The following is a 14,108-nucleotide window of genomic DNA, read 5'->3' on the forward strand; positions in this document are numbered from 1 at the left end:
TGTGGTCCCCCTCAAAATATCTTACTATACTGTACTCACTCTTCTTGTGATGATGTGAGATAAAATGCCTACATGAAGAGATGATAAAATGCCTATGGGAGGAGATGAAGTGAGGTGAATGACATAGGCACTGTCTCGTAGCATTATGGTACTACTGACCTTCTGACCACGTCAGAAGGAAGGTCGTCTGCTTCAGGATGGACCACAGGTAACTGAAACCATGGAAAGCGAAACCACAAGTAGGAGGGAGGGGACTACTGTATATTTTCCTACAAATGAATTAACTAGTTATAAATCCTACAAGGAGGGAATTAAAAATTTTGAACCATTAGGATTTTTTTCTCTTACCATAGCTACCTTTTAATACTACATATGGACAACAATCCCAACCCTAAATGAGGTATCATAGAGAAAGTCAACAAAAATACATGGTGACTTTCTTAGATACTGGAAAGTGAGGTAAACAGGACTATAGTATCTAAAGGAAGTGTGAAAGAGCAACTAGGCATAGATGAAACAGATAAAAGTAGAAAAGAGAAAAGGAAACAGACCAGAGACATTATAATTACAAAAATACCTACTGAGATCCTTAGACCCAGAGAAAAGAACAAAGCTACAGCATACAAAGGAAAGGTTATGGTTAGAATCAAAAACTTTGAGAGCAGAAAAGGAAAATTTAGTTCAAACACTTCACTTTTCAAAGGAAAAACTAAGGCCCAGAGAGTTTGACTTGACAAGACACAAGAGTTAGTAGAAGGGTTCAAGTTCTAAACAGGTCTCCAGGTGACCTGTGACCAGTTTTATTTTTATCAGATTAAGAAAATGCAATTGTAGCTCTTTTCTGTTTTTAAAAAAGGACAACAAAATGGGAAAACAGCACTATCTTCATCAAACCAAATTTTTTTTTGATGAATCTATTCTTTATTTTTCAAGAGCTAATGATACAATTGTATATTATTCAGGACATTTCCCTACTTTAAACATCTTTTTCATTGCTACGAACTACCTCAAAAGACAAGTTAGGTTTAACCCCAAATCCACCCCAAGGTGTAGCATTGTTTGGGGGCTTTAAAAAATTTTCATGACAATTTAGAATTTAGAAAGCACCACCATTCTATAATTACTCGAATTTTTGACAACTGTTCTATACAAAGCTGTGTCTCTTCCACACAACTTACACATATCCTTAGTTCATAAGATTTGACATTACAAAACAGCCACAATTTAATAAGTCACTTTTTAAAAATACTGGGTGCTTCCCAGGTTCTATGCTTTATATATTTTTATCTTAATCAGTCCCCAAAACTCTAAACAGATGTTAACATAATTCTTTTATGTATTATTATGTATTAGGAAATGCATTCAGCCTATAATAAATAACAGAGTTAGAATTTGAATTCTGATATAGAAAAATTATTTTAAGATGTACTATTAATTAGCCTTGCCTATTATATAAAAAACTACATTAAAATGCAAAGTACAGTCTTTCACCCTAATATGTCATAAGATAATGAGAAAGGCAGCACTTACTCGATTGCCTTAACGTCTATGATTTTATATTTTAAAATATATTTTAAAATTTATTCTCTATTCACCTGTTTTATTTTGGGAATAAAGAATCTTAATTTCAGTATTACTTTTATATAACCACAGAATAAATTATGCAAATAAACTGAACACATTCTGTCTTAATGTCAATTCCTTGACATCTATGACAAAACTTCAGTGGAACTATCACTTCAGGAGTGCCTGGTGGTTCAGTCGGTTGGGCGTCTGACTTAGCTCAGGTCATGACCTCACAGTTTGTGAGTTCAAACCCTGCATGGGGCTATGTGCTGACAGCTCAGAGCCTCTGCCCCTCCCCCACTCATGCTTGCTCGCACGCCTGCGCTCTCTCTCTCTCAAAATAAACAAACATTAAAAATAAAAATCACTTCAATCTGTTTGGCTTGAATATGTACCATTTAAAATATAAGTATGGGACTCCATATATACTAATTCAAGACCTCTAATGTGCAAATTTGAGTTTTCTGTGTATATTAGTGAAAATTCAGAGTTTGCATTAACTGAGAAATTTAGAATTAAGTAATATTTAGCTTTACCTACAAATGAACAACTGCAAAGATTTAAAAAAACAGACTAACATTTTTTTACATACCTGTCACAGAATCTGATCTGGAATGCTCTTCACTGTCTGAATCCTCCAGTAAATCGTCACTTAAAGACAAAGCAAAAAATAATTTAAATTTCCATAAAAAAGTATACATAATATGAGACAAAGAAAAAAGTACAACGACCACTGCCTTGTATCTCAAATAGAAGTATCATACAAAACTATTAAAACTAGCTTAAATGACATATAAGTAGTCTGAGATCATAAGTGACTAATAATGTTGGTAATGGATTACCTTAAAATCATGAAACAAGCATCTGCCTGGAAAAGGGTGTGGAAACCTCTAAGAATCTATAATAAAATTTGTAGGGATATGAAGACTGTTAAGGTATGACAGAAAACAGTCTAGGTAAGTAAAAGGATAAAAGAGAGAAGCAGCTAATAATATCAAGTACAAACTTCTAGTAGCAAAATTTTAATAACACTGTGTTACGGAATTCCGGAAAGCTGTCCTAGAACAAAATAAAAGAGCTACATAAATAGGTGTGTATGTACACGTACTCACACACATGCATGTATTTCACTTTTGTTTTGTATTTGATTGGTTTTGGAAGGGGTGATAAGAACTCTGTGACAAGCAGGGAAACTATTACAACTCAGAAGTCAGGGGTTAAGAAGAGACAATAGTTCCTCCTTTACTCTTCACTGTGTCAAGAAATTGCCAGCCTCCCTCTTGGCATTATCTTTATCCTCACTCTCTATTGTTCACCGACAAGAAAAAAATAACAAAAAATCACTCTGGCACAATATTAGGCTGTGTCTGTACTCTAACAATCAGCACTTCTACAGCAGTGCTAAAATTCTGATGACCTCAATTACAAAAATAAAAAGATTCATTTTGGAGGAAAGTAATATTAATTCTCCCTTTTTGAAACAATGTATTTCACTTACAACTGAAATAACCAGGTACTTGCTTTAAATGAAATATAAGTTAGTAATTTCCGTTTTAAAAAAGTTTGAAATATGGGGGAGAGGGAGGACTCAGACACTTGACAAATTCCTGTGTTTTAAATTTTTCAAGTAGAAGTAACTGTCCATAAAACAATTTTGTGCTATAATTTAAAACAACAACAAAGAAAAATGTGCAGAAGTTCAAGATCAGTTGCTGATTAGCCTCAAACTATTTAAATACTAACTGGCTGGTTTCAGAGAAGTAATAAAGATACCGGGAAAATTAAATCCCAAGAGTAAATATTAATGATTGGTTGGGAATTACCCATAATGAAGAACTCCAAACCAAGATACAACAAGCTTCAAGTATCGAAAGGTTTTTACATTAAGGAAAATAACCAAGTATTACCCACCTATAATGAAAAAAAGGTTAAATGAAGTAATTGTATATTTTTAAGGAAGAAATTCAAGGCACCTTGATAGGCTTTACAAATAACTTACAATATTACAATAATGTTCCAAAGGGTTGCCAGATAATCACCTTAACAGACCAAAAAAAAAAAAAAGTTCTTTCTAAAGTTTCTCAAAATACAGTTTTTTCAAAATAGTTTATGACAGAAAAATTCTCATACCATTACATAATAAAATCATGAGTAAAATGATTGAATTGTACACTAAAAGGGTGAATTTTGTGATATGTAATTATACCTCAATAAAACTTTTAAATATGGCTTAAAAAACATAAATACATATTAAAAAAAATTTAACATATATATATATATTAACATAACCGAATGATGTGAGTATGGGTACTCTACGTTTCTTCAAGTTACTTCTCTGTATTGTCTAATTTTTCTACTTTAAGAATGCATTAGGTATAATACACACTACATTTCCTGAACCCTTGTACACACACAAAGTCTTTTGCAGAGTAATAAACGTGCAAAATAAACCAGATTATAAGTAAGTTTTAAATGGTTAGTTGGGATTATCTGTTTTTGAAAACTGAAGATTACAGGGATACCTTAGTTTTGATACGTCAATACTATAAACAACTTCAAAATTAAATGCAGGAAATTTCTACCCATTTGAAAAACATAATATACAAATGAGACAAAAATGTTAATTCATTAAAATTAAGTGTGTCCCCAAATAAGTATTCTTCCTTCCCAAATAAAAATTCTTCTCTGAATGAATTCAGAACAAAGAAAAATGTTGCCTTTTAAGTAGAAAGGGTTATAAACAATTCGTGGGCAAACTATACTACTAACTACTTTAAGCATCTTGGCTAAGCTTTAATCTGTTCAATTAAATATTAATTCTTCAAGCTAATGAAACTCACAGAGTATATTTTAAAACCAAATATATTGTATCTTGTAGCACAAAATCAGTAGTAGTTTAGTTCATTATATTTACTACCAGTGCAACAGAAATCCTGCTGCCTCTGGGGGGGGGAAGGCCAGAGAGGGAGACTGAGGTTAGATATGAAGTTCCACCTCTTCGGGCTTCCTCCTGCCACCCCAACTTAAGAGTACTCTTTCTGTATGATTTGCTTCACTTTCTCAGGAGAAAAGTGTCCTTCTATCCTAGAAAGACTGCCTCTTAAAAGTAGGCAGAGAGATTTATACCCAACTCCAGCACACTACCCCACACAGTACCTGCCCACCTGAAATACTGGATACACGTTTACCAAAAATGTACATTTTACCTAAGTGAGTGTGTATGTGTGTCTGTGTGTGTGTGTGTGTGTGTGCGCGCGCGCACATCGGTGTAATCTTAAAGAGTATGTCTTGAATTCAATTTTTAATCCCCAAATTACAAAACCCCAAGACAAAAGTTCTAATTAAAATCAGTGTTCAGGGGCACCTGGGTGGCTTAGTTGGTTGGGCGTCTGACTTCAGCTCAGGTCATGATCCCGTGGTTCATGGGTTCAAGCCCTGCGTCAGGCTCTGTGCTGGCAGCTCAGAGCCTGGAGCCTACTTTGGATTCTGTGTCTCCCTCTCTCTCTGCCCCTCCCCACTCATGCTGTCTCTCACAAATGAATGTTTAAAAAAATTTTTTTAAATAATAAAAAAATAAGTAAATAAGTGTTTAAAAGCACATACTAATTTCATCATCTTATATAAATTTTCCACTAACTTCTAAGAAAATCACAGAACTCAAGCACACTTACTTTCTAGTCCTATTGACAAATGTGCTCAAAACTCAAATAATAGGTCAGATGCTTTCCCATCAAGTTCTCACAGGGATTTATAATAACTAAAACAACCATGAAGCTTTAATTCAGTCTGTTCCAGAGCTCAGGCCACATTCATTTACCTACCCAGAATTTATACATTATCATTACCAAGACAGACTAGACAGAGCTAACCTTCCCAACTAATATATCATGAATTTTCCATTAATTCCCTTAATAAAATAATTCGTACTAATAAAATTTTACATGAGTTCTTAATGAAAACACACGCCATCAAAGGGACTATGAAGCAAAATACTGTTAAACCACGAACTATGGCATATAACATCGATCACACATCAGTAACATAAGAAGCCCCTGCAAGTGAAAAATGATAGACCTCCTCAGCATCAGGGCATCTGACCATAGTTAAATAGGCTCCATTTCACATTGCTACTCTCAGAATCTTAAAAGGGAATAGCTTCTACTGCCTACCACAAGTTGGGTGCTTTGTGGAACCCTTTATTCGGTCCACCTGACTACACTGCAGACATTCCTCTATAGTTCTAGCCGAGTTCAGAGCTACAACTGCAGTGTCTTGGGAGACGAGTGGGTGAAGTGAGATTATACTTTGACTCTCTTACCCCCACGCAGATCAAATACAGCTACAGAAATCAAGACTGTCAGAAAAGCTGAATGGAAAAGAATCCAACACAGCATTTTTACCAGAATGTCTCTTTAGCAATCATGCCTCAACTCACTGCTGACTACTGATAAACTATTTACATAATTGGGTCATCTTGCCTAGCCAGAAGTTTTTTTCACTATCCAACGGTACTGATACAATTTAAGGTGTTAATGAAAAAAAGTGGAAACCAAAATCATTTGGTTCAACTGCTCTAGGAAAAAATATACAACAAGATAAAACTTCAAGTATAATCCGAGGATTTCATTTCATTATTTAGACTTTATTTTTCAGTGTAGCAATTATTTCCAGTTGGCACAGATTGAGACAGAATATAAAGTATGTTTTACAGACTATAGCATTTCTGAATGAAAACTTTTCTCAAGAATCACAGAGCTCTTTCAGATCTAACAACTGAACATTTATTCTCCATTCTCTTGACCTAATATTTTTTTCTGCCTCTTTAATTAGAATTAAGAGAATATAAAATTTAGGAAAACACCTAACTTTTATAAATGCCACTAAAAAGAAAAAAACCTCACATACCTATCTCCTTCTAATTTGGGTATATCTGAGCAACTGGAGGAATCTTCCAGCCATGCCAAAGTTGGTCTCCTGGATTCAACTGCTGAGCTTGGCTCTCCCGACAGAATAAGCTGTTGTACAATTGCTGGATCATATGCATTAATTTCAAACTTTAGGTGCACCTAAATAAATGAAAAGCCTAAGTTTAAAACTGATTTTTTTCCTCAACTACTAATCTATCACTTCAAAATTGAAACATACCTTCATAAGTTTGGAAACATCCCATATGCAGATCTTTCCTCGTTTTGTTGCAGCAGCTAGAAAATGAGGGCAGCTCCCCGACCCAAAGCAAGATATTCGGTCAGTTCCATCCGTACAAGGAAACTGTGCAGGACTTGTTGCGAGAGTGACTGACAACGGCACATTCTGTGTGTGCTCACCTTTCACAAATGGGCAGTTTGGGGAATGTCTCTCGTGTTCAGACCTTTACACAGATTAAGAAAGGAAAAGTTTACTGAACAACATTTAGCTGTTAAATCTGTAGATTAAAAGAGAACTCCAGGATCTTTCCTTTTTTAAAAAAAACAATTAATTAGACTTTATTAAAAAGACTCAAATACCAAATCACTCCATCTGATCAAGATCACTAACATTCTACCACTCACTTTGGTAGCAGTTACTCTTCACTTAAATGGATTACATAGAAGGTCAGTCTCAAATGACACAGAACACTACAGTATAATTTATACTCTATTAACGTACTGGTAAAATTGTTTAAAGTTCTAATAATTCCTCATAGTTTCCTACAACTGTAAATAAATAACTACTCTGTTTCAGTTTAAAATTCTCCATAAAGGTACAACAGGTAATAATAATGTATTATATATTTGAAATTTGAGAAACAAATATATCTTAAATTAGATCTTAACACATGTACACACACAGAATGGCAACTAAAGCAGAGGTGATAGATATATTAATTAGCTTGATTGTGGTGGTCTTTTCAGAGTGTGTACATGTACCAAAACATCAAGTTATACACCTTAAATATATGTAATTTTTACATGTCAAAGATATCTCAATAAAGCAATTTTTAAATTATATAAAATTATATGCATACTTATATTTATCAGTGGCCACAATATAAATGATATAGAGTAAAAACTCAACAAATGCCATTCGCAACACAAAAATCTTTTAGTAAAGATCTGAAAGCAAAAAGATCTACAGAGTATGGATAAAGTGACCTAGATTAAGAACACACATAGGTGAATAGGTGGCTCAGTCTGTTAAGCATGACTCTTGATTTCGGCTCATGATCTCATGATTTCTGGAATCGAGCCCCGCACTGGGCTCTGGGCTGAGAGCACATAGCCTGCTTGGGATTCTCTCTCTTCTTCTCTCTCTGCCCCTCCCTCTGCTCACTCCCTCTCTCAAAAATAAACTTAAAAAACAAACAAACAAAAAAGATGCGCAAATACATCTTATACATTAACTACAGGACCAGACCAGATAAATAACCTCTAAACAAAATTTATTTTGGGGGGCACCTGAGTGACTCAGTCAGTTGAGCGTGGTCTTCCACTCAGGTCATGATCTCATGCTACACGAGTTCGAGCCCTGCCTGGGCTCTGTGCTGACATCTCAGAACCTGGAGCCTGCTTCAGATTCTGTGTCTCCCCTCTCCCTGCCCCTCCCTGGCTCGTATGCTGTCTCTTCCCCTTCTCTCAAAAACAAATAAACACTAAAAGAAAAAGCTTAAAAAAATAATTTTCTCAAATATTGAAAGCAGGATCAACTTTTACACTGAAAAAATTACCTCTCCAACTCTGTGACTACTTTGTTTCTTTCTGGTTATTCTTTTTTTACTTTCACTAGCTGTAATTACACAGCATTATTTGAAATGCCAGGATGTTTCTACCAAAAAAAGTCTTTTTTTTTTTTTCATTTCCATGGCAAAGAAATAAAAACTATACTTACAAAATATGCTATTCCTTGGGTGTACATATTTCTTTATACAAGGTCCCTACAACTTACCTATATCCATATGTAAATCCTAGATAATCTGTAATACACAGATGTCTTACATAATTGCTTTTACATGGCATCCCCCAAGCCATATATTTCAACTGGATTCCCTCCAGCTAAATCCTAATATATTTTCTCCTTCCTAAGTTTTAACTTTTTAATTAAAATGTTATTTACACCAAGTAAACATGATTTATAAAGCTAAATATCACTCAATTATAATATCCAATCCCAGTAATCTCTTTTCCCACCTCCAATGGCCACTTTATCTGAGTTTAAGTGTCATTTCTAAAATATTTTTTTATACATATAATATAGGGTTTTTTTCATTTTAAAGAAAAGTACTATTAATGAACTCATTCTACAACAGATCTTTGATAAAATAGCATACCTAAAGTTTAATGACGGTGATTAATCAGAGAGCAAACTATTGCTTCCTTTTATTTTTACTTGTTGGATAATAGATTTTCTGAGTTATACCATATTTTGTTTGGCTATTCCATCCTGACAGGTATTTAAGATGATTCCATGTTTACAACTGCAGCTTCCAACCATTTTTATGCCTCTTTGCATACAAGAGGATTAGTTCTCTGGGGTAAATAAGTACAAAGTAGAATTAACAGATAATAGGGTGTGCTCAATTTATTTTTTAAAAACTTCAATCTCCCTCCAAAGTAGTTCTACTGACTCCCACCATCAAAATATGAGAGTCCCATTCTCCACTTGTAAGTCTTCCTTCTTTTCCCCCTTACAGATTCAGAAGGTACCTAGGCTCAGCTCCCCAGCTGTGCTCAATCTTATTTCCTCCTACCCATTTAGAACACTGTCCTCAGGCCATCAAAAATACTATCAATTGCTCAAATTTGAAGAATCCTGAATCCTTCCTTGGACAAAGAAGGGGTAGAATCTTTGATTCTGTGACCAAGCTGAAAATCTGAACCAATTCCCCACAATCAAAATATTTTTGAATAAACTTATATTCTAAAATCATGACATAATTTTTCAGGTGGGTTAAATAACTGAGGATCAGCCTGAGAAACTAAAAGGACACATTAAAATGGTTTCTAGGGGGGGCGCCTGGGTGGCTCGGTCGGTTAAGCGTCCGACTTCGGCTCAGGTCATGATCTCGCGGTCCGTGAGTTCAAGTCCCGCGTCCAGCTCTGTGCTGACAGCTCAGAGCCTGGAGCCTGTTTCAGATTCTGTGTCTCCCTCTCTCTCTGCTCCTCCCCTGTTCATGCTCTGTCTCTCTCTGTCTCAAAAATAAATAACGTTAAAAAAAATTAAAAAAATAAATAAATAAATAAATAAATAAATAAAATGGTTTCTAGGGGTGCGTGGGTGGCTCAGTTAAGCATCCGACTCTTGATTTCAACTCAGGTCATGATCTCACAGTTCTTGTGTTCAAGCCCCACGTCAGGTTTTGTGCTAACAGTATGAAGCCTGCTTGGGATTCTCGCTCTGTCTCTGTCTCTCTCGGTCTCTCTCCACCCCTCTCCACTCTTGCAATAAATTAACTAACTAAACAAATAAATAAAATGTTTCTAAGGGTGACTAGGTGGCTCAGTCGGTTAAGCATCCAACTCTAGATTTTGGTTCAGGTCATGATCTCATGGTTTGTGTGCGCCAGCCCCACCTCGGGTTCTGTCCTAAGAGTGTGGACCTGCTTCAGGTTCTCTCTCCTCTCTCTGCCCCTCCCTCGTTCTTGCTCTTGCTCTCAAAATAAATAATAAACTTTAAAACAAACAAAAATAAATAAAATGGTTTTTAGGGGCACCTTGGTGGCTAAGTCAGTTAAGTGTCTGATTCCTGATTTTGGCTCAGGTCTTGACCTCATGGTTAGTGGGTTCAAGCCCTGCATCAGGCTCTGCGCTGATTGTGCAAAGCCTGCTTGGGATTCTTTCTCTCACCCACCCCCTCAAAAATGAACATTTTAAAAAATAATAAAATAAAATTGTTTCTATATCTTGGGGTGCCCAGGTGGCTCAGTTAAGCGTCTGACTCTTGATTTTAACTCAGATCATGTCATGAGATCGAGCCCTGTGTTTAGTGCAATCTGCTTAAGATTCTCTCTCCCCTGCCCTCTCTTGCCCCCTGACCCACTCACATTCTCTCTCAAATTAAAAAAAAAAAAAAAATTGTTTTCTATACATATATAAATGGTTTCTAGGGGAAAAGACTGAGTTCCAAATAGAACTTTAACCTAAACTGGAAACTGCATGTGTTTGACTCGCAGTCACAGATGTTTCATGCAGTATACCCCACTGCAAGCTGGAATCCATGCACACATTCAATAGACTTTAGCTAGTTCACACCCATTCACATCAGCTGATTAACATTCAGAAACCTCAAACTAATTTTACTACAAAGAATGATGTATCTTAAAACCAATCAAATCTTGGCTCCGTCACTTATTAGCCATATCCCCTTTGACAAATTTTATTTTCTGTATTTTACATTGGATAATTCCTATCTCACTGAGTGACTATAAGGATTAAGTTGGGACTATTCTGCATTCTCCCTATAAAATGACGATAATAATATCTACTTCATAGGGCTAATGTGAGAATTAAACAAGTTAATATATTAAAGTGCATAGGATGGTATGTGGTAAGTGGCGTTATATAAATACTTGTATTATAATTACTATTTCTATATAGGACCTCAGTATTCATAAACAATTAGGTTTTGATACATGCTCTCTAATGTTTTAACCAAGTTCTTCCCTTATTCTTTTTTTTAAATTTATGTATTTATTTTGAGAGAGACAGTGTGAGCAGGGGAGGGGCCAGAGAGAGTTCCAAGCAGGCTCCAGCACTGTCAGGGCAAAGACCGTGGCAGAACTCAAACCCACAAACTGTGAGATCATGACCTGAGCCAAAACTAAGAGTTGGGTGTTCACAACTGAGCCACCAGGTGCCCCAAATACTATAACCAAGTACTAAAGTTTCATCCACTAGAATTCAAATTACCACAGACTCCCCAAAATTACTTCAAAGTTAAAAACGTAAACCATAGGGTGCCTGGGTGGGCTCGAGTCAGTTAAAGCGTCCGACTTTGCTCAGGTCCTGATCTCATAGTTGGTGAGCCTGAGCCCCACGTCAGGCTCTCTGCCTGTCAGAATAGGGCCACTTCAGATCCTCTGTCCCCTCTCTCTCTGGCCTTCCCCACTCAAGCTCTCTCTCTCTCTCTCTCTCTCTCTCTCCTCCTCTCTCTCAAAAATAAAATAACATTAAAAAAAAAAAAACTTTAAAAAATGTAAATCATAAGGCCATCCTCTATGGATTCCCTACTGATAGGCTGCCCTCAACAGGACCAAGGTTAAACTGCTGACGTTTATCATGCTGTATCAACTTACTTTGTCAAAGCCTTCTGGTTTCAGAGCCTAATTCTATTCCTTTGGCACTTCTCCCCATGTAGATTTAGGAAGTCAAAGACTTTAGCTACTATATGCCAACCGATGTGACAGAGCATAACACTCTCATTCTCTTAGGACTAAGGCAAAAATACAGATGGCAAAAAGGCAAAAATATTACTGTATCTAAACGAAATAAGGGAAAGTTTAAAAGCCTACTTATAGGACTAACTTAGCCTATCACATCCAGAAAAATCAAAACTCACCAAGGTTCATCAGTAGGTTCCCAACAACGAGACATACGCTACAAGTAAAACACATGGCTCTATCATCTCCAGATGAGGCAGGCTGCAAGTTTATAAAGAAGACAAAAAGCTTAATATTAAATAACCTTTTAATAAAAACACTTCTTAAAAAGTTCATGATTTTAGGTAAAATACCATACTGAGGAAAAGACAATCTATACACTGGTCCCAAAAAGACAGTGAGTGCCCTAATGCTTAAACATTCGCTTTATTTGAAAAATCGTGTTTCATCAAAAAATGAGCACTAAATCAAACATGGAGGCACACACACACTCAATCTCTGATCTAGCATCTTCTAATTGTATTATTAAAGTATTTGAAACACAGCTAAATATATAAGGAAACAGACTCTAATGGATTTTATTATTAAAAACTGAATATCATACAACACAAGAAAGCCAAGTAAAAAAGGAAAGCTAACTAGTGAACCTAATTTGTGTCATATTCTTCAAGACACATGAGACAAAATGCCATATATATAAAATGTATCAAAATCTGAACATATACGTCTGAAAACAAACATTAATATTTTTGAGCACTTACTCTACTTAGCACCTACTATGACTACAGATTTGGTAAATTTACTATATAGTTAAAATATATATATATCTGGTTTCTGAAAGAAAATAGTTATGAAGCATTAACTCAGCTGTTAGTTACTTGTAACAAATATTTTTTCCTTTTTGTACACAATTCAGGATATAGGAGATAGCCAGTCAGTATTATGATCAAATGTCCAAGAATGAACAACTCACACAAATGCAAAAACAAAAGCACACAGCAAGGTTGCATAAAGTAAGTTTTTGAAAGAGTATTAAAATGTTGATGATTTTACTGAAGACTACAAAGCATACTGAAAACATGTTTTCTGAGTCTTTTTCACCTGATGATAAAATCCAGCTTTGAGCCATGGGATCTGGTTGTGCCCATCTATAGCCTACATGAGGCCATGAGGTAAATGTCTCCCCGTCTGTTAGCTTCACTATACATCAATGATCTAAAAGTAACATACTTTATGTAATCGAAGGTAGGCATCAATTAGAGTGACGCTCCTATTTAACAATGAAGAAAAATTTTACTAAATTATCAACAAAAACTGGGAATGGACTAATGACGAAGTTCCATATGTATTTTAAACTAAAAATGATTACTTTTAGCAATTTCCCTTAAACAGTGTAGGCAAAAAAGAAAAGATTGATGGCTACAACTGATAATTCCAGAGATAGATTAAATTAACGAATGTTGCAGAATTACCAAGCAGAGACAGAAAATCTAGAAACGTAAAGATAGAGACCATATGCTTTCATCATGTGCCAAGTTTTACATAAATGGATAAAAACCACAACCAAAGGAACAGTGGTTTTATCTCAACCTTGTTGAAAAAGTATTTTCTGGGGGGCGCCTGGGTGGCGCAGTCGGTTAAGCGTCCGACTTCAGCCAGGTCACGATCTCGCGGTCCGTGAGTTCGAGCCCCGCGTCAGGCTCTGGGCTGATGGCCTCGGAGCCTGGAGCCTGTTTCGATCTGTGTCTCCCTCTCTCTCCTGCCCCTCCCCCGTTCATGCTCCTGTCTCTCTCTGTCCCAAAATAAATAAACGTTGAAAAAAAAAATTTAAAAAAAAAAAGAAAAAGTTTTTCTGGTTTAAAAAAATTTAAGTAGAAAGCAGTTTTCCTTCTGTTCTTTCTCCAGAGAATTCCTTTTCCAGGAAAGCTATACCCTTCAGGGAATCATCAAAAAGGAAATCTTCATATATGTTTCATATTAAAATATATAGCTTGCTGTGACTAAACCTATAACCTAGGCTATGTTTTAAGTGAGTTTTTTTTAATTTACTTTTTAAATTAAGCTCTATGCCCAACAGGGGCTCAAACTCACAACCTCAAAATCAAGAGTCACCTGATCTACCAACGAAGCCAGCCAGGTACCCCAACCTAGACTATTTTTTTAAGAATGATACCCAATTTGGGGCGCCTGG

General features: G+C 35.8%; 1 protein-coding gene across 1 annotated transcript in view; it reads right to left on the reverse strand.

Annotated features, from left to right (window-relative positions):
* Positions 1 to 14,108, reverse strand: part of BIRC6 (baculoviral IAP repeat containing 6) — a 226,416-nt gene that overhangs the window by 175,493 nt on the left and 36,815 nt on the right. The window contains 8 exon segments of the mRNA XM_032592785.1: positions 2,159 to 2,217; positions 6,472 to 6,632; positions 6,712 to 6,934; positions 12,097 to 12,124; positions 12,127 to 12,178; positions 13,019 to 13,036; positions 13,038 to 13,100; positions 13,102 to 13,132. Of these exon segments, the coding sequence (XP_032448676.1) occupies positions 2,159 to 2,217; positions 6,472 to 6,632; positions 6,712 to 6,934; positions 12,097 to 12,124; positions 12,127 to 12,178; positions 13,019 to 13,036; positions 13,038 to 13,100; positions 13,102 to 13,132 (635 nt within the window).

This window comes from Lynx canadensis, chromosome A3 (genome assembly GCF_007474595.2).
Source record: "Lynx canadensis isolate LIC74 chromosome A3, mLynCan4.pri.v2, whole genome shotgun sequence".
Classification (NCBI taxonomy): domain Eukaryota; kingdom Metazoa; phylum Chordata; class Mammalia; order Carnivora; family Felidae; genus Lynx; species Lynx canadensis.